Source organism: Triturus cristatus, chromosome 12 (assembly GCF_964204655.1).
Source record: "Triturus cristatus chromosome 12, aTriCri1.1, whole genome shotgun sequence".
Taxonomy (NCBI): domain Eukaryota; kingdom Metazoa; phylum Chordata; class Amphibia; order Caudata; family Salamandridae; genus Triturus; species Triturus cristatus.
This window is the reverse complement of record NC_140595.1, coordinates 229,264,790-229,290,881: the sequence shown is the minus strand read 5'-3', so window position 1 is coordinate 229,290,881 and position 26,092 is coordinate 229,264,790. Positions and strand designations below refer to the sequence as shown.

At 46.8% G+C, this 26,092-nt stretch overlaps 1 protein-coding gene across 1 annotated transcript in view; it reads right to left on the bottom strand.

The window, feature by feature from the left end:
* The window catches only part of KCTD19 (potassium channel tetramerization domain containing 19), a 1,216,368-nt gene that overhangs the window by 21,821 nt on the left and 1,168,455 nt on the right, over positions 1–26,092 (bottom strand). Inside the window, exon 14 of the mRNA XM_085637050.1 lies at positions 9,073–9,227. Coding sequence (XP_085493176.1) covers positions 9,073–9,227 — 155 coding nt within the window. The remainder of the gene's footprint in view (positions 1–9,072; positions 9,228–26,092) is intronic.

The following is a 26,092-nucleotide window of genomic DNA, read 5'->3' as shown; positions in this document are numbered from 1 at the left end:
TGCCTGCCGAGTGCCACACACCTCTGTATTGTATTCCACTAGCTAGTGCATATGCTATGACACTCTCTAGCCCATGTGCACTGTAACACCACCCCGTGAAAATGTCATGCCACACTTGTCTTCGCACGGGTTATATTGCCCCATCTAACGTGCCTTCCTCGATGCCTATGTTATAACGCACAGTGCTATGCCATACATATTACAATTTGGGATCCATATCTTTGTCACAGTGCATATGCAACGTTACACTCCCCAGCACATATTTTATATTACAACTTTAGAGACTAGTTAGGTTACACAACACTGCCCTGTGCATATTACACTCCAAGGCGCATATCGCATAGCACACGCTAGTGCCTGTGCTATCTCGCGCTCTCCAATGAATCTGTCATTGCGCACAATGTATTGCATATTATTTTTCACGCCTGGTTCATCTTATATCACACTTTTTGGTGCATAGTTTATACCATACACTATATCTAGTTTTCATTTTCAATCGTGCTCTCAGTACTATGTTCTATATAACACTGTGTTCACCTACCCTTTTCACGGGCATTACATTTTGCGATAGGGGGTGGAGGGTCAGGGGGTGTTTTTGCCAAGTGAGCCCGGAGTCACAGTCACTAACGTCTTCTTCTTCCTGAATAAAAGTGAGATTATGCTGCATACTTGTTCATATTTTAAGTAGTTTGCACAGACAAAATGTTTTAAAAACAATAAAGTTTCTAATACCCGCCTTCTCTGAACAGTTAGCTTGCTGCCCCATCCCCCTCCTCCCTATCCTCTGTTGTGTGAATCCATGGACTAGCCTCCTCCCTCCTGCCATGCATGGTCTGATGTGCTGCCACTGCCCTCAATTTAGTATGATGTACCAGTCCACTCCTCCTGCCCTCCATTGCCCAATTCTATGCCCCATCATTGACCTCCTGCTTAAACTCTGTGCTTAGCTTGCTGCCCCTATTCTCCTTCCCCCTGCCCTCCGATGTCTTTGTGCATGCCCCTGCTCCATCCTTTTTGCCCACCATGTCCCATGGACCTGCCACTCCTATCTACTCTGAGTGTTCTGTTGAGCTGCCACTCCCCTCCCACCTGCCTAGCATTGTCAGATGACTGTAACCTGTCCCTGCCACCTCCACCCTGCCTGTCCACATGCCATGCCTCTATCCTCTTCCTCCTGTCCTACATGGTCCATTGTACTGCCACACCCTTCTGCCCTCCCTGGTCTGTTGTGCTGCAACTGCTCCTCCTGCCTGCCCCGTGTGGTCTGTTGTGAGGCCCCTTCCCCTGAACTTTCTTGTCTGTGCACAGGTCCTGACCCTCCCTTCTATCCTCCATCGTCCTTTGTGCATGCCCCTGCACCCTCCTTCTTGCCCATCATAGCCATTGTGCTGCCACTAACCCTCCCACTTGCCATGCATGGTCTTCTGTGCTGCCATGGCCCCTCCCACCTTCCCTGTGTGGTCAGTTAGCTGCCCCTGACCCCCTCCCACCTTCCCTCCATGGTCTGTGTGTATGCCATCACAGTCTCACTGTTGCTCTTCATGTTGTGTCTTGCTTCTAGTGCCCATCCTGCCTGACCTCCATGGCCATCTTGCTGCTCCTGCCCTGCCCCCTTGCCCCCAGCCCTCTGTTTACATGTGCAGACCCCTACTCCCTCCCTCCTGGCTTGTCTGTTCCATTGTAATGCCCCTGATCCGTCCCTCCTGCCCTTTATGGTCTGTTATGCTGCAGCCTTCTCTCCTGTCTGTCCATTATGGTCAGCTAGCTACCATTGCCTCTTGCCCCTCTGTTCTCTGTTGTCCATGTGCATGGTCCTGTCCCCTCCCTCTTGCTTTCTATGGATTGTTGTGCTGCACTCCCGTCCTGCATGCCCTGTGTGGTGTATTGTGCTGCTGCAAACCCTGATGCCTGCCCTGCAGGGTCAGTTTGGTGCACCTCTCCATGTCTCTCCTGTCCTCTGTTATCCAAGTCCATGTCCCTATCCCATTTCCTTCCATGATCCAATGTACCATACTTGCGAACATTTTGAACTTGGTAAGAGGGAGATTTTGAAAAAAAACTGGGGTATTGATTTTCCCCTTTGAGTTACATTGAAAAGGAGGATATTGTAGACAGGAGACAGATCAAATAAAGCCCATTTGAGCTTAAAAACATTGGACGTTTCCTGGCTGAATCGGGTCTGTTGGCATGTATGGTTGTACTACCATTGCCTCTTCCTTCTGCCCACAATGGTCTATTACATTGCCACAGCCTTGAAGGAGGGTAGATTTTGTATCACAGGGGGCCCCTGGCCCGTTCTGTCCACACCTGAAGTATGAGACCCTTGTCCTTGCCCTGCCAGCCGCATTTGTAGGCCGTATTAAATTGACCAGCGGGTCCTGTGTTGCTATATAATTATCCTGAGACATCCTTACCACTCAGCCAGCATAAAACCCCTGTGTAGGCCCTTCTGTTCAATATGTAGGCCTCTTTGTTAAATTGACCATAGCTCTGCAATTTTAGTGTATAGCAGTCTGAAGGCATGTCTGCGAGGCCTTCTGCTCCAAACTAGTAGCCCCCACCCTACCCGAGTGCTCCGTGCTCGGTATCAAAGTTCAACATCCCCCTGAAGCTGTCGACATACAGTAGGCTGCATCCTGGACTGGTACTTGCTTCCTGGGCAGGTTTCCCGCTTTTAAGGAAGTGGCAACCGCAGAGCGTCAAGTTAGGAGAACTGAGGAGATTTTATACATGAATATATTCAATTCCTGTACAATACCCATTATTTTCTGCTTGCTCTATGGAACTTACGATAAGCGATTGGCCTGAGAGACTGACCTTTTCACCCAGTCCATTGTCAGCATTAAGTGGGTAAATGACGAAATGTCTGGTAAAATCTGCAGACGAAGCTTTTGGGTAGCATACGTAGGTAGATGTAGCGTGCAAAGGAGCCCACAAAATGATATAAAAAGGGAGCACCCACAGATATCGACGGACAACCTCGCCGTCTGTATGTAGGTTAACAGGCTGTGCAGGTTTTCCCCAAGAACTGGGAGCTCTTGTCTTCCTTTGCTTAAAATGTCTTGCTCGGCTTTGCTTGAAGTATCTTATTCTATTTTACCTATATGAAATGTCATGTTATGTTTAACCATTGTTCTCTTTACTTTTGCATTTAAAAGATGTTGTATTGTAATTGCAGGAATGCTTGCTCTAAGAGTAAATGTGAGTGTCCCTAGGTAACATTTTCCTTGGTGTAACTTGTTTCTCATGATGCATTTATAGATGTGTTTTCTCTCTCTCTCTGTCAGTCCATTAATTGAGATACAGAGAATATCATGACAGCTGTATGATTATCTGGATTCTGTATTTTGTACTTTAGGTCTCTATTCTGCGGTTTCTTTGAAGTTGCATCTTCTCATTAAACTGCCATTGTATTCTGCCTCCAATTCCATGTCTCATATGTCTGTTTTCTTCATTTTTGGAGCAAGCGTTCCTAGGCACCCCGGCTCAAATTAAGGTGCCCCTTTTGTCCCTGACTCACTCTCCTGCTCAGTTCTGTGGTGGCTCCCGGGGCTCTGGGGACCGCCCCTAGCTTCCTTGACCCGTAATAGATCTTCCCTCCAACAGCCTCTCTTGCAAGTCCTGTATTGTTAGTTTGTTGCCCCTGCCCCCCTTTCCACTGCCCTCCATAGTCTGTTGTGCTTCCACGGCCCTTCCTGCCTGCTCAGTGTGGTTAAATTGTTGCCTTTGCACCCTCCTACCTGCCTTCAATTTTCAGAGTCCGTGCCCCTGGCCTCTGCCTCTCAACAGTATCCTAATGAACAACTAGATTGCTAACATTCTATATTTATTACAAAAGTGTGGAGCGCCTGACATCATCTTGATGTAATCAAAACTGTAATACCTAGAGCATTCCTTTAGAAATTACATATATGAGAGGGTCTTATTGGCATCAAAATTATGGTTAGTGCTCTAAAAGACTAAAATAAGGACATATTTTCTGAGTTTTCAAATAGCGACAAAGCACTTTTAAATTATTTGTTATCTTTATGTTTTTTTATCTAGTTGACAACTTGATTAAATGTTGCACTTAGGGGAGAGGATGTGGTGTTACTTCCAGAACTGCAGACTTTGCAACTGGGGAACCAGGTTGAAGTTTCTGCTTCAGCTCGACATTCTGTGATTCTGGTCAAATCACTTAGTCTCCCCATGTCTACAACCAAAATGAATTTGTTCTTGTGTGATGTAACCAATGCTCATGTAAAGCACTCCAATACCTGACAAGTCTGCACTATATAACACTGCAAAAACACAAAATAATAAGTGTTTTGCACACTTCTGTCATTGGGCTATATTTGGGCTATATCTGGGTGATTTTGGGCTACATTTGGGCTCTTTTGTCTCCGGTGGCCATCTTGGGAGATTTATTTGTTATGAAGTTTCCTAATTTCCTCATGTACTGCAGTCTCCTCAGTCGGAAATGCTTTCAGTTTTTTACTTTGATTCCATCATGAAGGTATTCAGATATGTCACACATTTGCCATGAATTCTGAATGTTAGCACTCTAGTTGCTCATTAGATCACTGTAGTAAAACTACTGCTCACCATGGAAGTCTGCTCCTGGTATTAAAAGTGCATGTTTCAGTCTGCATGTCAGAATTTTTTAATGAAATAGAAGAGGATTTGAGAAGTCACTCAAAATGTGCCCTCATTTTCTTTCTTCAGCATTAATCATAATTTCTATGGCAAAATGAACCCCCTCATTGTGTTCCTTTTTAAATTAAATGTTTTAAGTGTTACCAGTTTATTCCAATCAAGATGGCTTCAGGTGTGCCATACTTTTGTCATAATGAAGACAGTAAGTGCTCTAGTTGTTTTTATGGACATTCTGTCATTGGGCTATACTTGGGCTACATCTGGGTGATATTTGGGCTACATTTGGGCTCTTTTGTCTCTGGTGGCCATCTTGGGAGACTTATTTGTTATGAAGTTTCCTAATTTCCTCATTTACTGCAGTCTCCTCAGTAGGAAATACTTTCAGTTTTTTACTTTGATTCCATCAAGAAGGCATTCAAATGTGTCACACATTTGCCATAAAATCAGAATGTTAGCACTCTTTTTGCTCATTAGATCACTGTAGTAAAGCTACTGCTCACCAGGGAAAACTGCTGCTGGTATTGAAAGTGCATGTTTCAGTCTGCATGCCAGGATTTGAGAAGTCACTCAAAATGTGCCCTAATTTTTCTTTATGCAGCACTAATCATACTTTTTATGGAAAAATGAACCACCTCATTTTGTTCCTTTTTAAATTAAATGTTTTAAGAGTTACCACTTTAATCCAAGCAAGATGGCTTCAGGTGTGCCATACATTTATCATAAGTAGGACGGTTAGCGCTCTAGTAGTTCTTTGGAACACTCTGGAAAGCTGCAGTAGAACACAAAGGAATCAACTGACAGTCTCTGCCCTTGTTGGATGTACATGTTTTACTGAGAATGTCAGACTTCATTCTCACATGACTGAGAAAGATAATGTGAATTTACAGAAAATAAGCTCTCAGTTTAGCTTATAGATCACCTTCCAAACCTCTGTGGTAAAAGCATGAGAAAATATTTTTCTCTCAATCATGATATCCCAGCAGAAGGCTTTTTCACATGGTGAAATCACCTTAGAACATACCACAATTCCTAAAATGAGTATGGTACCATCAACAAATGATTTATAATGTAACTAAAGTCTTAAAATCTTCTATTAACTGCAATGCTTTTTAATGAGGTGCTATCATGTATATTGGTCCCAAGATGGCTGCCAACACTTCTTGGATGAAGTGCTGACAGCCAATCAGATCTCAGGATGAGATGTGTGGTTAGGCTCCGCCCACATATATATATTGATTTAAATGCTATTTTCTCAGGAACTACTGAACAGATTTACACCAGACCTACAAAAGGCACTTCCTTGACCTGAGGACTACCTCTCTGCCAAATTTCAAGTAACTCTGTTCAGCCGTTCGGGCTGTAGCTGTGTCTAAAGGTCCTATGGAAAAATGCATGGGAAAAACGCGTTTTGGGACCCCCCTTTTTTCTCAGCCCCCGCTTGACGAATCCCCCCGAGACTTTCAGGGTAGGAGCGGAGCGTAGCGCCCCACCTATTTTGAAAATTTCGCGAGGATTCATCGATCAGCGCCAAAGTTATTCCAAATAGAATGTTGCGGATTTCCTATGGAAACAGGGGCCTAACTATAACTATCTACTGGCGACCGCCAGTAGATAATATATATATATATATATATATATATATATATATATATATATATATATATATATATTTCTTATCTCTTTAATCCTAGTGTCGCTCCGATTGTCATTATTTATATTTTTACAAACTTTTACTTGTACGAATGTGTTCTTAAAATTAATGATTTTATTGACCTGTTGTATGTGGCACTTCTGAAGGCATTTTTGCCAAAATAAAGTAATCTATAATATGGGACATCTTGATGACTCAAAAGGGGAAGAACATTTGAGAACTAAGAGAGGTGCCAGTGCTAGTTAAATTGTTGGGAGACATCTTTGGTGCTATAATACCATCTATGGAAGTGATAATGAATTTGCATAAGCTTAGAAAGCTTTCCACTGTAGTTGATATTTTGTCCACTAGTATAGCTGGAGGATTTTTAGTTATAAATACTGAGATGGTTGCTATCAGATTAATGGTTTTGCGGAATAGACTTGCATTAGACGTCCTTCTTGCGAAAGAGGGTAGAAACTGTGAGATGTTAAAAGTTCAACAATGTTGTACTAACATTCCAGACAAAATTACAGACTTGAAGAAATACATTTTGGAACATTACTGGCTGGAAGAGAGAGTTGAAAGGGTTAGAAGCAACAGGTGCATGGGAAGCAATAGGGAATAGATTTTCTGCTATAGGCAGATGGTTTGGAAATTTAGGGAGTCGAGTTCTTGGAAGCATCTTAAAACCTTTATTGATAATTGCTCTTTGTGGATTATTTCTGTTTGTAATCTAGGGATACAAACATGCACAAGTGAAAAAGGGATTGAAGAAAAAGAGAGCAGACATGTAACAAGAAAATAGACAAGCAAATACTATGATGATATGATGTTCCTTGAGGAATTCAGAAGAAAGATAATTAAAATAGTGGTGCTAATTTTCTTGGATGGCTATCGATCTTATCAAACAGTGGCACTGCCATCTACAGCAGGAAGGGCTAAATGAGGGTTATTAACCCTAGTAACAAACAACACTAATTTCCCTCTACTAAAATGTATTAATTGTTTCTCCAATTTTTCATATTGTGATCTGTATAGGCCGAGGTAGTTGGGATCTTACCATTATAACATTTTATAATAGCTGCTTCAGCTATCTGGTGTTAGTGGCTGAAGACTATGAAAGGGTGGTGAATAAAACCAGTTGTTCACAAAAAATCTGTAAATGTCAGATCCAAAAAACCTAACCAAGGGAATGGGGATTCCGCTGAATGCGCGAAAGAACAAGACCCCTGTCCATAGAAAAGAAAATTCTTTTCTTAAGTCCCCTCCCTCACCCAGGGTTGCTCCTAGATGACATGCTTCATCATTGGGACCATCCCAAACAGCTACTGCTTGGGGCGTGCTGCAACTTCTATTAAATATGCACCATTGATTTAATACTTTAAGTTGTCCTGACTAGGCCTATTTTTCATTCTGCATAAAATACTGTTTTCTATTTCTGTTTGCAAAACTTTTTCCTTGCAGGCACGTTCACATGGTTTGTTAGTTACAACATTGTACTTGTGATACAGAAAGAGCCTGAGAAGAAGACATAGGGAAGGAACATGGAGAGCCAGAGCGTCAACTGAAAGTGCCCATTTATTATGTTGCAAAGGTTCCTAATTGTCAATGGAGTCCCTGATGATGTGGAGAGAGGGGTGTTACCTGTGATATTCGGATTCAAATAACTGGAGTTCACCCTGACTGAATTACAGCTACTTTATTTTGGAATTTGAGAGGTTTAGACCTCTATACTTATTTTCTTTGACTTTTGCTGAGTGTAGCTGAGGCTAACACTCGTTCCCCTATCCCAGGAAGACTGGGCTTCTGAGATGCTGATACCTTCTTTTACTGCTTGCATTTTTCTGCATTTTCCCCATTTTTCATATTTCCCTGATTTTTTAGATTCTTTAGGTTCCAAAACCATCCTTCTTCGCTTAGATTTAATTTAGATGATTATAAATTTTACTCATGTATAGACGAGAGAAACAGAAAACTTTCTCTGAGCTTCAAATCTTACTGTTGATCTTTTGTATTACTGTGACTGAACTACTTGTTTGTTTTATAATGTTACGCCTAAACTTCTTTGGGAGGATGGGTTTCCAGATTGTTTTTTTTGTACGTTTACAGCATGGTGCTGAGATTTGTTCTCTTATCTTGACTGCTAACTTGTAATAAACCTTTATATCTATAGTCACTAATTCCTGGTCCTTATTTGGTAGCCAAATGAGCTGTACTGTTAATTTAAATTGATTGATTTAATGCTAACTCGCCTTCACCTCTTAGTTTGCAAAGAAAAGGTCTACCAGAGGACAACTGGTAAGAGGTTTGGCCCAGAGTGCTACACCAAAACCGTACTAAAATATAGACTATCAGTCATTGGAAAGTGCAAGTGTCTAACAATTTCAATTTTTGGGGATCTATTTTTTAGGTGTATAGATACATGTGCTTGGGTGAATAAGCATCCAATGGCTGGAATGGCCTAATCTGATGCTCTGCAGCTTCTGCTGGGGTGGGCAAGACTTTAATATGAGTGTCATGTCAACAGACCAATGGTGAAAGAGTGTTGATTGGAAGCCCCTTTATATATATGTATTTTTGTATAATATTGTTTGGAAAACATGAGGCTGGCAAGACAGCTAAAGCTGTCTTTAGGCCAAGGATACAGAAAATACAGGTTTTCTAATTGCATGGTACTACAAAAACAGAGTACACTGAATCTTGTAAAAGAATGTCAGTGCTCTGTGATCTACTATCAGTTTGTATCGACTATGAAGGCAGACAAGTGTTTGTAGATGTTTCAAGGTGTATATCAAAGTACTTACCCAAAGTTTATTGACAAGGTATACCACTTTTGCTGTTATTCGTTTAGGATCCTTATTTCTCATGGAATCCAAGATGATATCCGTAAGAAAAAAATGGCATTTTCTTGCATAAAACATTTCTTCGTGTGACATATTAAAACTGAGAAAAGCTGTATCTGTAAATGAGAGTGAACATATGCAAAAAACTGTGAATAAGCAGGGAGATACAGACCAAATCATTTCTCCAGCTTCTAGCCCACAGACCCTCTGCTCATACATCTGTAACTTGTGCTCTCATAACACTACCCCTTTACCCTATTCTCCCATGTTTACTCCCCTTCCACAAAACTGTATCTTTACCTTCCTTTCCATCAATTGTTCTTCTATGAAAAACCATCTGTTCTTCTCTCTCTCTCCATGCTTATGATCTCCTCGTTGTATCTTTGTTTCCGATCCCGTCTTGAGCATTTTCCTTTCCTGTATATCCCTCTTTTGTCTTCCCCTGTTTCCCTTAATTGCTCAATTGGTCTTTTCGTCTCGGGTCCCCTCTCTATATCTCTTCCTGCACCCTATAATTCTCTTACATTTTCTCTCTTTTTCACCATCATGCCCTCCCCCTCTCGCCTTACTTCTTCATTTTATTCTCCACCCTCCTTTTGTGTTTTAGCTTGAAACCATGTTTGTCATTTTTTTCCTTTAATTTATGACTGAACCTTCCTCTTTATCTCATTTCCTACTAAATAATGGCCTAACTGCTGGATGGCCCTACATCACTTCCATTTAATATTGACCTTAAAATTTACAGTACGACCTTAGTCACATTCCCATACACCACAAACATTGTCACAGCCACCAGCATACGCATACTCCAAAACGCACACAGACCATCATATCACCACACCAATGCATACATACTCAAATAAGGAGATCAGAGCACACAATGATAGCATTGCACCCACCCTCACCATCACACAAACGCATCAAAACTCACATCACAATGCACCTTCACATCATTGATGCATGCCAAGAATTTTAATCACACCTGGACAAACAATAAAATACCATGCAGCCTGCAGTGCAGGGGAAATGGACTGATGTCATATGGCCCATCCCTCAGACTGCAGCAGCACGAATACCCATTTAGGGACTTAGTCGGTCATTGGTGAGCTCCATTCAGCCTACCCCCAAGCCAGGGCACATAAACATGAACATAGACACTTATACTACAGGTCTTTATTAAACACAAAGCTAGTAGAGAATATATGTGGCATATTGGTGACACCAAAAATCGAGAGGATTGGTAGACGAGGTTGGATGTGGTAGGTTTTCAATACAACAGGTATTTTTTGAATTGCCTAAAACCTTTGACCATCTTTACAGATTTCTATGAAGCTTGGCATTCTGCCAACTCAACCAGGTTAGGTTTTGGCATGCAACTTTCGTGACGATCCGTGTAGTTGTAAAAGAATGTAAGGGATTCGTTAAAAAAAGACGTTATTTTCCATTTTAGTGCTGTAGGAAATTTATCTGACACCTACAGACTGAATGGCTGTACATATTTGCACTAAACCTGGCATGAAAGTACAACTTTACTCAGAAGGCGGTGTTTTAATTGTTGGCTATAAATATGTTTAGTAGTTATTAGCATATAAATACATGCTGAGTGGCATTGGCGGTTGGGAGCCTATTCAGTAGTCACAAAAGAGGCAGAACGCAGACTGGGGTTAGCCAGCAACTATGGATAGGTCGCAGTACCTGGTTGTAGCTACACTATCCTTGAAGTGCTCCATCACTGAGCTGAGTCCGCCTTCTAACTAAAAAGGCCAGAGGTATCAAAGGTCATGTCCATGAGTGTGGCTTGGACATCTCCCAAGAAGCCAATGGTTCTCAGCCAGGCATGCGGTCTAAGGGCCACTGATGATGTTCTTGCTGTGCTCAGTGAGTCTGTTGTGTCCAGTCCTCTCCTTATGGTGAGCTTTGCTGCATCTTTATCATCAGCAATAGACTGGCATAGTATAGCCTTGGCCTCCTCCGAGACCATAGGCAGCTTTGTTTCACTTGTATGGTCTCAAGAAGCATGTACCATTAACCGACTGCAGTGCTAGGCTGGCAGAAGAGAGCATTCTCATTCCAAAGGTGTCCATCCTCTTGAACACCCAATCCAGTGGAGTGTGAAGGAGTACGCCAGGGTGGTCTCGGAAATTGGAGGCTTGGACCACCAAGCTGTCTAAGGTGGTTTGCTGGGTGATGAAACAGGAGTACTTGTGCAGGGTTTGGACCCGGCCCCAAGCAGGACATCTGTAAGGGCTACATTAAATGCCAGAAAGGGTTCAGTGGGGGCAACTCCCGACTGAAGCACCTCCGTCAAGACGTTCATCCTGACTGCCACAGAGGGTAGCGTAAGGCACAAGTCCTAAGCCACCATCCTTACCACCATTGCAAATAAGGTACCCTCCTCCATAGTCATGGTAAGGGGATAGACCAAGCCAGCCAGTGTCTGATGAAAAAGGTCAATCCACTGGCTTCCCCCGGTTCTCCCTACCAGGTGTCCACTGTGTTATCTAGGGGATGCTGGGATCCATAAGGGTCATCTGATCCCTTCCATTTGTCATCCAGTCCAGGCCTGTTGAGAAATGGTGCCAGCTCCAAGTTGGCCATGGCCCTGGTTGGCGCTGGTGTTGGATGACGCCCATCCAGCTCTGTGTCAGATGTCACTTATAATGATTGGGATATCGCCAGGAGCATTGATACTGAAGCAGGCACCAAGGATGGTCGTGTTCTCAAGGGCAGCACTGCTCTGGCTTCAGCACCAGATCCATGGGGCCCGAACAAGGGCAAACCTGCTAGTGGGAATCCAGGGAGGGACCCACCCACACCTGTGGGGCTCGAAGGCACCACAGAGGGGTTAGGCCACCCAAAAATTAGGTGCATGGCAGAACCATTTCAAATGGGTGGGAGTCGCTCTGGCAAAATCAAGGAGGCAAGTAGTGGACCTGCAGGCTTCACTGATGAGCAAGGCTTAGAATGCCAATGCTCCCACGACTCGTCCGAGGACTTGAATAGGCGTGAAGAAGTTGAATACCTCTTCAACTTCTTAGACTACTTTTTGTGGTGGGCCTTACCAGACGACTACAACCTGGATGACCAATGTCCTGGGACCTTCCACAGGACCGGAACTAGGAGCGTTGTGAAGCCATCTGACAATAGGCGGTGAGGAGCTTGAGGGAGTGCTCCCTCAGCTCCATCAGGTGCATAGCGCAAAAGTCCTCACAGGTCCTGGGGTTGTGGTCCTGCTGCCAACACCAAAGACAAACCAAGTGCAGGTCTGTCACAGACAACTTCCTGGATAGGCACCACATGGCTTGAAACCTGCTGATGTCTTAGGGGACATCCTTAGCATTTCCAAAAAAGAACAATTGATGGACAGAATGCGGAACAATGTCATACATTCACCCCAGTACAGAGATCTGGGCCTAAACCCATCATTTTTTTGCTCACCATGCCATTCCAGTTTGAAACCCAGCCATATGCAAATCAGTCTTGACCCTGCGCCCAATGGGAACAGTCCAGCCCGAACTGCCAGGCCAGGTCCTTCCTGGATTGCAAACAAGCATCCTAGGACCGGTTTCGGGGTTTAACCTCTCATCAGTCAGGATAGCTTGACTCCAGTGGCATAAAGAGCATGGGACCCACATCTGGGCATCCCCGTCCCGACCCTAGGTGACAAATGCAAAAAGAACAATTGATGGACAGAATGCAGTACAATGTCTTACATTCACCCCAGTACAGAGATCTGGGTCTAAATCCATCATTGTTTTGCTCACCATGCCATTCCAGTTTGAAACCCAGCCATATGCAAATCAGTCTTGACCCTGTGCTCTATGTGAACAGTCCATCCCGAACTGCTAGGCCAGGTCCTCCCTGGACTGGAAACAAGCATCCTAGGAACTGTTTCGGGGTTTCACCCCTCATCAGCCAGGATAGCTTGACTACCGTGGCATGGAGAGCACGGGACCCACGTCTGGGCATCCCGTCCCACTCGAGGTGACAAATGCAAAAAGAACAATTGATGGACTGAATGCAGAACAATGTCATACATTCACCCCAGTACAGAGATCTGGGACTAAATCCATTGTTTCTTTGCTCATCATGCCATTCCAGTTTGAAACCCAGCCATATGCAAATCAGTCTTGACCTGCGCCCAATGGGAACAGTCCAGCCCGAACTGCCAGGCCAGGTCCTCCCTGGACTGGAAACAAGCATCCTAGGATCGGTTTCGGGGTTTCACCCCTCATCAGCCAGCATAGCTTGACTCCAGTGGGACATCCCTAGCATGCCAGGAGAATTCCTCAAAAAAGTATTTGACAAAAGTTGAGAAAAAGGTCAGACAAAAATTGACTGGAAGTAGCTTTTCATGGATCTGTGCTGACTGCCACAGAAAGAAAAGAACTTACAGCAGCACCCTGGGGTGGTACCTAAATAGGCACCACGTACGTCACTTCCGACGAGGATGACACCGATGACACCGACGTGGATCCCAAATGACGCCACCTATCGGCACTCAGGGGTTCTGCTCAACAATTTTGGGATCCAGTCTGATGCCTGGGGATTATTCTAAGGTAGGGAACCTGCGGCTAGAAGTCTTTATCGGATAGTCCTAGTCCAAGTGTGCTTGGGTGCAGCATTAGAACAGGAAGAACCCGATAGTGGGACTAAGTTGCTGTAGCGGTGATTAGGGAATGTATCAAAACCAAAACAAGTATTAGTGTGCCAACTGGAGAGCCACAGCCTTGAGTGAATGTCAAGGGAGAACACAAATTGTAACCATCATATATGATAAGGAGTGTATATGACCGATTTTCTAATTCCAGATCACCCTGCTCTTGCTAGGTCCCTCAAGTGCAAATGAGAGATTATTAGTGAAGCCTAATCAAAGTTCATTGCTTGAACAAGGTGTTACTGAAAGCCTTTAGTCCCTTCCTGACTAGATGGAAGAGAGTTGGTGTGATAATACTCACTGTCTTCTACCAAGAGCTTGTCTCTTTTTCATTTCAACCTTTTTAGTTTGTTGCTGATGATCTGCCAAGACCATCTCAGCATCTTGAAGGAGAGGGTGGGGGGAAGGGATTGCCATCAGTCTCCTGGAGTCCTACTAGTACAAGGTTTCATCAAGTGAAAAAGAGTGTTTTGCTTGTCTTCCCAGTCAAAGTTGATCTTAAAGGGGTGCCCCCAATTATATTTAATGTCCTTTGAAAGCACACACTCAGTCACTGGCATAAAAGAGTGTTGCTTCAGTAGGATGATCGGGGATGGATCCTAGAAGACCTGTATAGAGTTCATGTTGAACAAAATGGGCCCACAGATCTGGCCTTGTTCATGATGGTTTCTTTAACTTAGTAGAAGTGGACTCTGGTTAGGATGTCTTGTTCTGACCATACCTAGAGTGTGTCCAAAGTGCCATGTTCAGCTTAACAGGGCCCTTCCTGGGGTCTCTAGTAGTGCCTCAAAGAGGCTTTGTACATAGCGCTTCAAATCTTCCTGTGGAATGTCACTAGGGAGACCTGGAGACATTTGTTGTTCCCCCTGTAGCGGTTCTCAGAGTCTTTGAGTTTGACTTGAAGCAAAATATGCTGGTCTTCACGGTTGAGCAGTCGATTTTGCAGGTGGTTGCAGTGACTAACTTGCTTATCCATAGCCTTTGTCAGATCATTGACCTGACCCCTGAGATGAGGGATCTACTTTCTCATTTCCAGGAGGTCCTGTTGAGAATTCAACTTTACTGTTAGTATGTTGTTCTAGGGGGTAGGGAAGGACTGTATTTTGGAAGTCTTTAGTTACCTCTTGATCCGGTTATGGCCAAGGGATCCTCAAGGGATTATCCCACTTCTGAGGTGTCATGGTCTCTCTTATCATTGTTCAGGCCTCGTAATAAGCTAGATTGGAGGGAGTCTTTAATAGAGGTATCACTATTTATCCCCATTCCCCCAGTCACCTTTAGGCTGAGGTTTTTGGATTTGGTACTTCAGAACAGAGAGAGGTTTCTGGCAAAAGCAGCCACCATGTTTTGGCTGCACTGCTGGAACCCGATGTGCTCTGTTGACTACGAAGTGAGTGGATACTGCACAGAGTTTGTCATTGTACAGATAAGACCCTCATGGGAAGCCCACCAAGCATATGTTGTTGTGCCGGAACCTCCATTCTGCATCTTCTGCCCTAGCGTGTAAGCACTGAGTAGTCTGCATGGGCTGGTAGATTTTCATTTTGAGATGTTTGATAGCTTTTGTCTTATCTTCCAGGGTACATTCCCCTAAGTCCACTCTGGCAAGTATCTTTTTAAAATCCATAGAATGAGGGTAATGCTGAGAGCCATGGTATCAAATTGTATTCAAGAACCAATCTAGCCTCTTTAACTGCCTTTACCAGTTCTCTGAGTGAGGGATCATGTTCAATAGAGTCTTCATGCAGTGCTCCATTTCCCATTTCCATACTTTCACCATGTGTGCCACTCCGCAATGCATACTTGTGCAGTTTGTTTGACTGTGCAGATTATTTATTAATTTAGTGGGACAGGTCTCATATGGTATCAGGCAGGGACGCAGATGTTATGTGTCAATACAACTGTTATGTTCTCATTCTAGTCTCAGACTTGGTCTTTTCAAATGGTCGTATGCTAACTCCCTCTAAGAGACCACACACTAGTTATACTATACTTAGTTTCCAGTTATATGCACTGGTGGGACCAGTGGGAGGCTTACTCCAAAGCAATGAGGTACAGCCCCCATGCCCGCCGGAAACCTCAGACATCCAAGCATGTGGACCAGGGAGAGGGTGCAAGGTCTCGTCCTCCCTATTCATCTCAGCAAATCTCCGTCTGGTGCTGGATTGAGTGCAGCAAATGCCTTCCCCAGGCCTGGCTGCTGCTTAGAGACTGCTCTAGGCTTGCGTTATTCATGGGCCCGCTGTATGTCCTGGCCCGATCGTGAAGCCGAACACCTATGATCAGCAACAGGGTTCACACCTAACTGACACTCATCTCCCCCTCATCGATCACCTTGCAACTTCTGCGGGTGCAACCTCACATGTGCATCACAGTCTCATACATTCTGGAGCCCCTGCTAAAAAATCTACGGAAAGCTTGGTTTGCAGTGCTGTTAAGACCTTTGGCAAAATTCCAAAAGTGGAGTAACATTATGAATTCTTACACTCACCAGATTCCTAAAAGAACAAGTTACTTACCTTCGGTAACGATGTATCTGTAAGAAACATTAGTTAGTTAGATTCCTCACCTTAGAATATCCCCAGGCGTCAGGCTGGATCCGGAAAGATTTTTGTAGCAATACCCCTTGCGCGTCGCTAGGCGTCGTCTGCGGCTCCGCGTCCGTCGTTGGCGTCGTGCGCCGGAATGATGTCGGAGTACTTAGACGCCGCCCTCGCGCGCTGACGTCAGTTCTTGTACATAGCTTTCCGCGCCAGGGACGCTGAGCCATGCAAGAGACCGACACTGGTGCTAAAAAATCTAGGGCCCTGAAAAGGAGAACCTTAACCCTAGATGTCGGTTCGCAGAACGGGGAGGCTGGGTGGGTCGGTGAGGAATCTAACTAACTAATGTTTCTTACAGATACATCGTTACCGAAGGTAAGTAACTTGTTCATCTGAAAGAAACACGTTAGTTAGATTCCTCACCTTAGAATAGATACCCCAGCAATACCAACCCCGGTGGTGGGTCTCCGAACCAAGATCACACCAGAAAGTCCTGGAGAACAGAACGGCCAAAGCGGCCATCCCTCCGGACTTGGCTGTCCAGGCAGTAATGTCTCGCAAACGTGTGCAGTGAAGCCCACGTCGCCGCCTGACAGATGTCTTGCAAGGGGACTCCCCGTCCCAGTGCAGTCGGGGCCGATGTGGCCCGAGTAGAATGGGCCCGTAGCCCAACAGGAGGAACCTTTTTCGCCAAAGAATAGCAGGTCTTAATACACAACACGACCCACCGAGAGATGGTCCACTTGTGTACAGCTTTACCCTTCTTAGCCCCTACGTATCCAACAAAAAGTTGGTCGTCCACCCGGAACTGTCTTGTGCGGTCCAAATAAAAGGATAGCGCAGGTTTCGGGTCCAGACGGTGGAGCCTCTCTTCATCTTTTGAAGGATGCGGAGGCGGAGAGAAGGTGGGCAGCGTGACAGATTGCCGGATGTGAAAGGGAGTCACCACTTTAGGCAGGAAAGAAGGACGTGTCCGGAGGACAACTTTGTCCGGATGAACTGAAAGGAAGGGAGGCTTGGATGACAAAGCCTGGAGTTCACCCACCCGCCAAGCGGAGGTGATTGCAACCAAGAAAGCAGTTTTCAAAGTCAAAAGACGGATGGGACAGTTATGAAGGGGCTCAAAGGGAGCGCACATCAGAAAAGTGAGAACAAGGTTCAAGTCCCACTGAGGCATTACGAAAGGAACAGGAGGGTACATATGAGTAATGCCCTTGAGAAAGCGTGAAACAACAGGGGGCTTGAAAAGAGAAGGCTGATCAGGAAGCCGAAGGAAGGCGGAGATAGCAGCAAGATAACCTTTCAAGGTGCCCAGAGCAGAGCCCTGCTGGGCCAAAGAAAGAAGAAAGAGGAGAACCTCAGAAAGAGGGGCAGAAAGGGGATGCCACAAATTTGTTCCACCGGCAGGCGTATACCGTCTTTGTGGAGGGACGTCTGGCTGCCAGAATGACATCACAGACTTCAGGAGGCAAGTCAAATGGCATCAACTGCCGCCGCTCAATCTCCACGCATGTAGGTGGAGGCTGGACAGGTTCGGGTGGAGGACCGTCCCCTGCTGCTGCGACAGAAGATCCTCCTGAAGAGGCAGTCGTATCGGGGGATCGATGGACATACTGAGTAGCTCGGGATACAGGTACCTTCGTGCCCAATCCGGAGCCACCAAGATGACTTGGGCCCGGTCGCGCCTGATCTTCGTCAGCACTCTGGGCAGAAGTGGTAAAGGCGGAAAGGCGTACAACAGACCGCAACTCCACTCGCGACGAAAAGCGTCTCCGAGCGAGTGCCGCCTTGGAAATTTCAACGCGCAGAACTGCTGACATTGCGCGTTCTCTTCGGTGGCGAATAGACCTAACCAAGGCTCTCCCCACTGCAGAAAGAGACCTTGCGCCACGTCCGAGTTCAGACGACATTCGTGATCCATCATGCACCGGCGGCTGAGTTCGTCCGCTCTGGCGTTCAGAGAGCCCGCCAGATGTTGAACCACTAGGGTGATGCCCTGGTGTTCCAGCCATGTCCAGAGGCGCAGGGCCTCCTGACAAAGGATCCACGACCCCACCCCGCCCTGTTTGTTGCAATACCACATGGCGGTGGTGTTGTCTGTGAACACCTGCACGACACTTCCCCGGACAGAGGGAAGGAAGGCTTTCAGTGCAAGTCGGATCGCCCTCAGCTCCAAAAGATTGATATGGAGCCGAGTCTCCGCCGGAGACCAGAGTCCTCTGATCTCCGCCTCTCCCATATGGCGCCCCCATCCCAGGAGGGACCTATCCGTCACTACCACGTGCTCCGGTTGGGGAAGGGAGAGGGATCTGCCGCTGACCCAATCGCGATTCGTGAGCCACCACTGCAGCTGTTTCGCAGTGCCCTCCGAGATCAAGACGTGGTCGGACAGGTTGCCTTGATGCTGGGCCCACTGAAACTTCAGGTCCCACTGCAGAGCCCGCATCCGCCATCTGGCGTGAGGTACTAACAGGATGCAGGAGGCCATCAGCCCCAGAAGCCGCAGCACCAACCTGACCGAAATCCAGGACAAAGACCGGAAGATGGGAATCAGGGCTCGAATGTCCAGGACCCGCTGTTCCGGCGGATAGACCCGGAACTGCGCCGAATCGAGAACCGCCCCTATGAAAAGGAGCTTTTGGGAGGGACTCAGGTGCGACTTCGGCACATTGATGGAGAACCCCAGCGAATGCAGGAGGTCTGCCGTAGTCTGGAGGTGGGAGACGACTTGCTGGGGCGAGCCCGCTTCAACAGCCAGTCGTCGAGATAGGGGAAGACTGGGACCCCTGATCTGCACAGATGAGCTGCGACCACCACCATCACTTTCGTGAACACCCGAGGGGCACTGGTGAGGCCGAAGGGGAGCACGGCGAACTGAAAGTGCTCCCGACCCACCGTGAACCGCAGGTAACGCCGGTGGGCCGGCAGGACGGGGATGTGGAAATAAGCGTCCTGCAAGTCCAACGCTACCATCCAGTCTCCAGGATCTAGGGCAGCAAGAACCTGAGCCAAAGTGAGCATCTTGAACCGTTCCTTCCGGAGGAAGGCGTTCACGCTTCTGAGATCCAAGATCGGGCGTAGGCCCCCTTTGCCCTTCCTGGGAACCAGAAAGTAGTGGGAATAGCAACCACGACCTACTTCTGGACCAGGAACGCGCTCGACGGCCTCTTTGGCCAAGAGGGCCGAAACCTCCTCCCAGAGAAGATGCAAATGATCCCCCGACATACGGTGGTTCTGCAGTGGCATGGCTGGAGGGGTCGTCTCGAAGGGGAGGGAGTAGCCCCTTCGGACGATTTGCAGCACCCACCTGTCCGAAGTGATGGAGCGCCAGTGGAGCAGGTGATGGCGAACTCTGCCCCCCACTGGCGTTGAATGGGCCTGAAAGCTCGGACTAGGAGGGCTTTGAGGCGGATGCTGCTGGGGTGGATGTGGACTGACCGGCACGCTGTCCTCTAGAACCGCCTCGGCGGAAACCACGTCCGCGACCGCGTGCAGGTTGGTTCTGCGGCCGGTGGCTGGGCGGACGTGAGGAGGCGCCCCTTCCTTGGCCACGAAAGGGGCGAAAAGCAGAAGTTTGCGGCCACGGGGCCGTAAGACCCAAGGACTTGCCCGTGGCCCGGGAGTCCTTGAACCGGGCCAGCGCACTGTCCGCCTTCTCGCCAAAAAGGCGAGTGCCATCGAAGGGCATGTCCATGAGGGAGCTTTGGACATCCCCTGAAACCGACGTGGACCTCAGCCAGGCGTGACGCCGAAGCTCCACCGTGGTGGAAATCGCCCGACCCAGCGAGTCCGTGGTGTCTAGTCCACATCTAATGGCGTGCCGCGCTGCATCTCGCCCGTTAGCAAGTGCTTGGGTGAGTCGCTCCCGGGCCTCCTCCGGGCACCAGGGCAGCACGTCCTCCACCACATCCCACAGCGAGTGGGAGTAACCGTCCAAAAGGCAAGCAGTATTTAAAGACCGCAGTCCCAAACTCAGGGACGAGAACAGTTTCTTGCCAAACTACTCCAACCTCTTGGATTCCCTATCTGGAGGAGCGGACGGGAAGGAGGATTGGGAGGTAGAGGCCTGGATAACCAGGCTCTCGGGGGTGGGGTGGTGGGAGAGGAATGTGGGGTCGCCCAGAGCAGGGCAGTGGCGCCGGGCAACGTTCCTGTCCACAGGAGGGACTGTGGAGGGCTTGGACCAAGTGCCCTGGAGAACGTCAACGAGGGCCTCATTAAACTGCAGCAGAGGCTCAGTGGAGCTTGCTGTCGGTTGATGGACCTCGGTGAGGACGTTAGTCCTCACAGCCACAGCAGGCAACTCGAGCCCCATGGCTTCGGCCGCCTTGCGCAGCACCACAGAAAAGGCTGCACCGTCCTCCGAGGCCACAGTCGGAGGAGAGATGAATCCAGCGTCTGGAGAGGTATCCAAACCGCTGGCGTCCCCCAATTCCTCTGCCCAGTCCTGAGACAATTGGGCCTGTTCGGCCAGAGGGTCCTGAGACCCCTCCCAGTCGCCCTCATCATCCGATTCCTGGTAGACAGGAGGAATGATCGGAGCCGGACGGTGGATGAAGCGGTCACCCATCGGCGCCGGTAACGGCATCGGACTGCGCCGTACCGGCGCCGGGTCCGGAATAGGGCGAAACTGAGGCTCGACGCCGAGCGGGGTCGGGGGCGGAACCGGTGTCGGCACCGGCGGAGGAGGCGTCGTGAGGTCGACCGGCGCCGGCAGAGATCCAGGCCTGGATCTCTCGGGGACCTGCGGCGTCGGGGCCGGAGCCCTCGACGGCGCCGGGGCCGGAGCCGCCGGCACGCGAGGCCGCCCAGTCAACCCTGCGGGGCCCGAAGGCACGCCGGCAGGTGTCGACGGCAGAGCCAGGTTCCTCATGGCCGAGAGGAAGGCACTGACCTCCGCCGGAGTCGCGTCAGTCCCAGGGACCGGAGGGTATGGGGACGAGCGCGGCTCCTGCGGCTCCGACGGAGCCGCGGGGGTGGAACCACCCAGACCCTCGGCCGGGTCGCGCGACCGGCGAGGGGAGTCCGAAGAGCGAGGACGCCGCTTGGACTTCTTAGTGTGTTTGGAGTGACGGGACTTACCCGAAGATCCCGACGAGCGATGTCGATGGCTGCGGCTCCGCGATCGGTCCTTGGACCTCCTCCTGGACCGGGACCGAGAGCGACGCGCAGCCGAGTGTGGAAGCTCGAGTAGCTTACGGGACCGCTCCCGCCTAGCCTTCGACGTCAAGGCCTGACAGCCGGGGCACGACTCCGCGTCATGGTCGGCCCCCAGGCAGTACAGGCACCAGCGATGGTGATCCGTTACCGACATCAGTCGGTGACAGGCGTCACAATGCTTGAATGCCAGGCATCCTACCGGCACCAGATGTCGAATCGAGTAACCAAAAAAGGTCAAAAAGTTAGTCAAAAAGTGACTAGGGGTAAGCACTTCCCGGATCGGCGCTTACTGGCGCGGAAAAAAGAAGAACTGACGTCAGCGCGCGAAGGCGGCGTCTAAGTACTCCGATGACGTCATTCCGGCGCACGACGCCAACGACGGACGCGGAGCCACAGACGACGCCAAGCGACGCGCAAGGGGTATTGCTACAAAAATCTTTCCGGATCCAGCCTGACGCCTGGGGATAATCTAAGGTGAGGAATCTAACTAACGTGTTTCTTTCAGATATACACTTCTTCTTTGCTATCAGATTTGAGATCACCATAATATGTAAGAGAATGAGCCAGTGGAGCATGAACTTATAGAGCGGTATCTGGAGAAAGAAGCAATGATTCCTGCCTTGACCTCTGATTTTATGTTTGTATCCATGACAAGGGGCAGAGAAGGTCTATTTTGCCATTTTCAGCCATTCTACACCCACAATGCTAACCTAGCTGGCTGAATTTAAGTGAATAAAAAGAACTACCAGGTTTCAGTTCCAAGGAATATAACTTGCCTGGTGCCTTGGATGAGACTGAAAGCGGATTCCTCACAATATTGTTTTTTTTTTAAATAATTATTTGTTCATAATTATCCAATATACAGTTATTACCATTCCTTTTAGAAAAACAGAAAATGACAGAAAAGAATAAAAGATCATAAAAAGCATAAAAACAACCAAAAAAACTTAACAAAACAAGTGTACAAATTATGCACATTTTATTAGTTTACCCCCCCGCACTTAACCCCACCCTCCCCACTCATGAGGGGTTGGACTCATTCAAATTAGTTATTAATACATGAGAAACTTCACTGATATCTATCAAGCCATCTAGTCAGTGGTGCCCAAATCTTTAAGCCTTTAGATTGGGCCAGCTGTCCCCTCTTTGCATAGATAGCTCTCTCAAAAGTATAGTTTGCCAATAAACGGGAAAGCCATTGGTAAAAGCTAGGGGGGGTTGGATCCAACCACGCCGGGGCCAAGCATAAGCGCAATATCGCCATACCAATTAATACCAGTTTTTCTCCTGGCGTCCCTTGTAGTTGTGAGTCTACCCCAAGTCCAATCAGAGATGAAGTAAGGGCATAGTCAACCCCTAGCACTTTCTTAAGAAAGTTAGAAATTTCCTGTTTCAAGCCGCTTAAAGAGTGACATGAACAGAACATGTGATCTAAATCCACTTGGTACAATGCACAACGGGGACATTGCGTTCTTTTTCCGGTCCCCCATTTAGAGATTTTTTTGGGGGTGTAGTAGAGTGAGAAGCAATATTTGTAGAATTGTGCCTGAAGCCGAGCTGGAATTAGGATTTTCTGTGCTAATTTGACTGAATAAAAAAATAGATTTTCCTGTATGCCTATCTCTGTTTTCCATCTTATTGCCCAAGCCTCCATATCATCCGACATCAATGAGTTAAAATAGTTGTAAACGTCCCCGATGGAAAGCGGTCTATTTTACCTTAGTCTATCTATCATGTCATTGTTGGCAAATCCAATTGGGCCTCCACCTTTTTTGCCTAAAAAAATCTCGAATCTGGAGGTATTTATAGAAGTCTCTCCAATCTAAATGATAGGTCTCCTTAAGATTGTCAAAGCTAACTATGTCGGTTAAAGAATAGAAATCACCTAGTTTGGACAGGCCGGCCTCACACCATCCTTTAATAATAGGATCTTTAAAAATTTCCGGCAAGTTAGGGTTATTATCTATCAGTGTGTAGTGGTTCAGTCGGCCCAACCCTAACGATTTCCGAGCTAAACTCATAATTCTATACCTGCCTGTTAATGATTTGAAGCGGACCTTCTTGTAGTGGCTATCATTAAGGAATCTCCAAAGCCACCCCCATTTTTTTTTGCCCATTATAAGTTCTATAGGCGTAGGTATTTCCTCCATAAAACTATTTGTTGGCTTTTCAGATATGAGGGTTAGATTAGCTAATAGGGTAGTGGCCCAGTAGTATAATCTAATATTTGGCAATGCCAAACATTCCCTTTCTCTTAGTAAAGATAAAAATGTATATGCTCTCCTCGGCTTATCATATGCCCCAAACGAGAGAATAAGTCTTCAATCTTTTTCAGATACAGAGTAGAAAATTCTAAAGGAATTGCCCTTAAGAAATACAAAAATTTGGGAAAGAAAAGCATTTTAATTATATTGCATCTGCCAATAATCGACAAGTGTAGTTTGTGTATTCTCATTAAGTCAGTTTTAGTTTTAACGATCAAAGGATCAATATTGCCCTCAAATATTTTGTCGACATTGGCCAGAATTTCAACCCCAAGATATGTGGGCTTTTCTACCTGTCTAGTGTCGTTAAACATGATTATATTGCTACTAACAATTTAGGTTTTGGTGTTGTTAAGGGAGTACCACGAGAGTCGCCCATATCTCATCGCTTCTGCCTCTATCTCAGCCATAGCTATTTCAGGATCAAGGGTAACTATCGCAATGTCGTCGGCATAGGCCAAAGTTTTAATGTTCCCACCCTGAGATTCTATAGGCCTGATCCTACTATTGCTTTCAAGTTGCCGTAAAAAGGGGTCTATATACAAATAGCAGCGGGGAACCTCTGTTTATTTCAAATAAGTCTGTGAGAAGCCCATTTACAAAGAATCTTGCTCTAGGATTAAAGTATAACATTTTAAAAGCCTGTATTAGTTCCTTGCCGACACCGACCCTTGACAGGGCCACCCATAAAAAAGACCAGGAGACCCTGTCGAAGGCCTTCTCAGCATCCAGCAGTATAAGTGCTATTGGTGCTCCGCTAATATTGGCAACGTCAAATAGCGAAATAACTCTCCTGATGTGATCAGTCGTTCCACGTCATGGAATAAAACCATGTTGCCGCGGTGAGACTACCTTGTGAATGAAAGCAGCTAAGCGATGGGCGAGAATCTTTGAGTAGATATTGCTATCAGCATTAATTAAAGTGATAGGACGATAAGAGCCAGGTTCCAGTGGTGATTTGTGTTTTTTAAGAAAGATAATGATCTTGGCCTGTGTCCAGGACTGCGGTGGTTTCCCTCCTTTAAATACATGTTTAATTAGCTGTAGCATTGTCTCTTTCAACTGTGGGGCAAACGCTTTATAAAACTCTAAGGGTATATCATCCGACCCAGTAGCTTTACCACTCGGAAGGCTTTAATGCAGAGCAAAATATCCACCCACTGAGGAAGTTCCTCAAGTTGTTCTTGATCTTCCTCGGAGAATTGTAACCCTAAGCCTTGATTAAGATATAGAGTAATATCTCCCGGGCTAACAAGAATATTCTCATGATATAGATTTTGATAATATGAGTAAAATACCTTGCTAATACCTTCTGGGTCTCTAATTCTCCCTTTTACAGGGTCATTGATCTCGGCTATTAGATTTCGAGTTATTCTTTGCCTGGCTCTAGTTGAGAGGTGGTGCCCTACTTGTTTGCTACATTCGTATTCCTTTTCTCGCCATATCGCTAATCTATCTGCCGCTCTCTTTGTTATTACGAACAGAATTACATATTTAGCTACTATCACTTTTATATGTGCTTCCGTGGCGTCTTTACCTTCCTGAAGTGCTACATTCAAATCTTCTTCTGCAACAGCCAGACTACACTGCAGGTCATTAAACGAGCGTCGCTTTTCCTTATTCCTAGTAAGTGAAAAGCTGAGTGTTTCCCCCCGTATCCCCGCTTTCAGCGTATCCCAAACTATATCCACCCCGGCACTCCCTATATTCTCTTTAAAAAATTGGGATATCCATTTCCTCATATGCCCACAGTATTCCTCGTTCAGAAGTAGAGCTCGCTCAAGCTCCAATTAGACTTATCCTTAGTTCTAGAACCAAACCCTTTAAGTTCAACTATTAAAGTGTTGTGATGTGCTAGTAGGCGCAGCGCTTTCTCAATTGAGTACTCATGAAGAATAGTATGTGATGCTAAAATGAAGTCTAATCAAGCATGCTTTTGGTGTAGAAAAGAAAAAAATGTAAAACCCGGGTCAGTGGGATTTTGCCAATTCCAGATATCTGAGAGTGCCTGTTCAAGACATAGTGTCCTTAAGGCTCTGAAAACCTTGGGTTTCTGCCCGTTATAATCCCGGCCATAATCAAGGGCCACATTTTGACTAGCAGGCAAGTTTATATTAAAATTCCCACAAATAATAATAGGTAGTGGCCATGTAGCTAACTCATTATTTATATAGTCAAAAACAGTTGGATCGGGGCGTGGCCGGGTAAGATGGCCGAGCGGTTATGATCCGTCTCGGCTCCCGGTCCGCGTGCAGTTCAGGAGCTGACAGCGGCGGTCCCCGGAGCCCCGGGGGCGGAAATTAGCAGTATCTAGCGGTGGATGATGTAGCGCATACCCCGGAGGTGCTTACCGGATC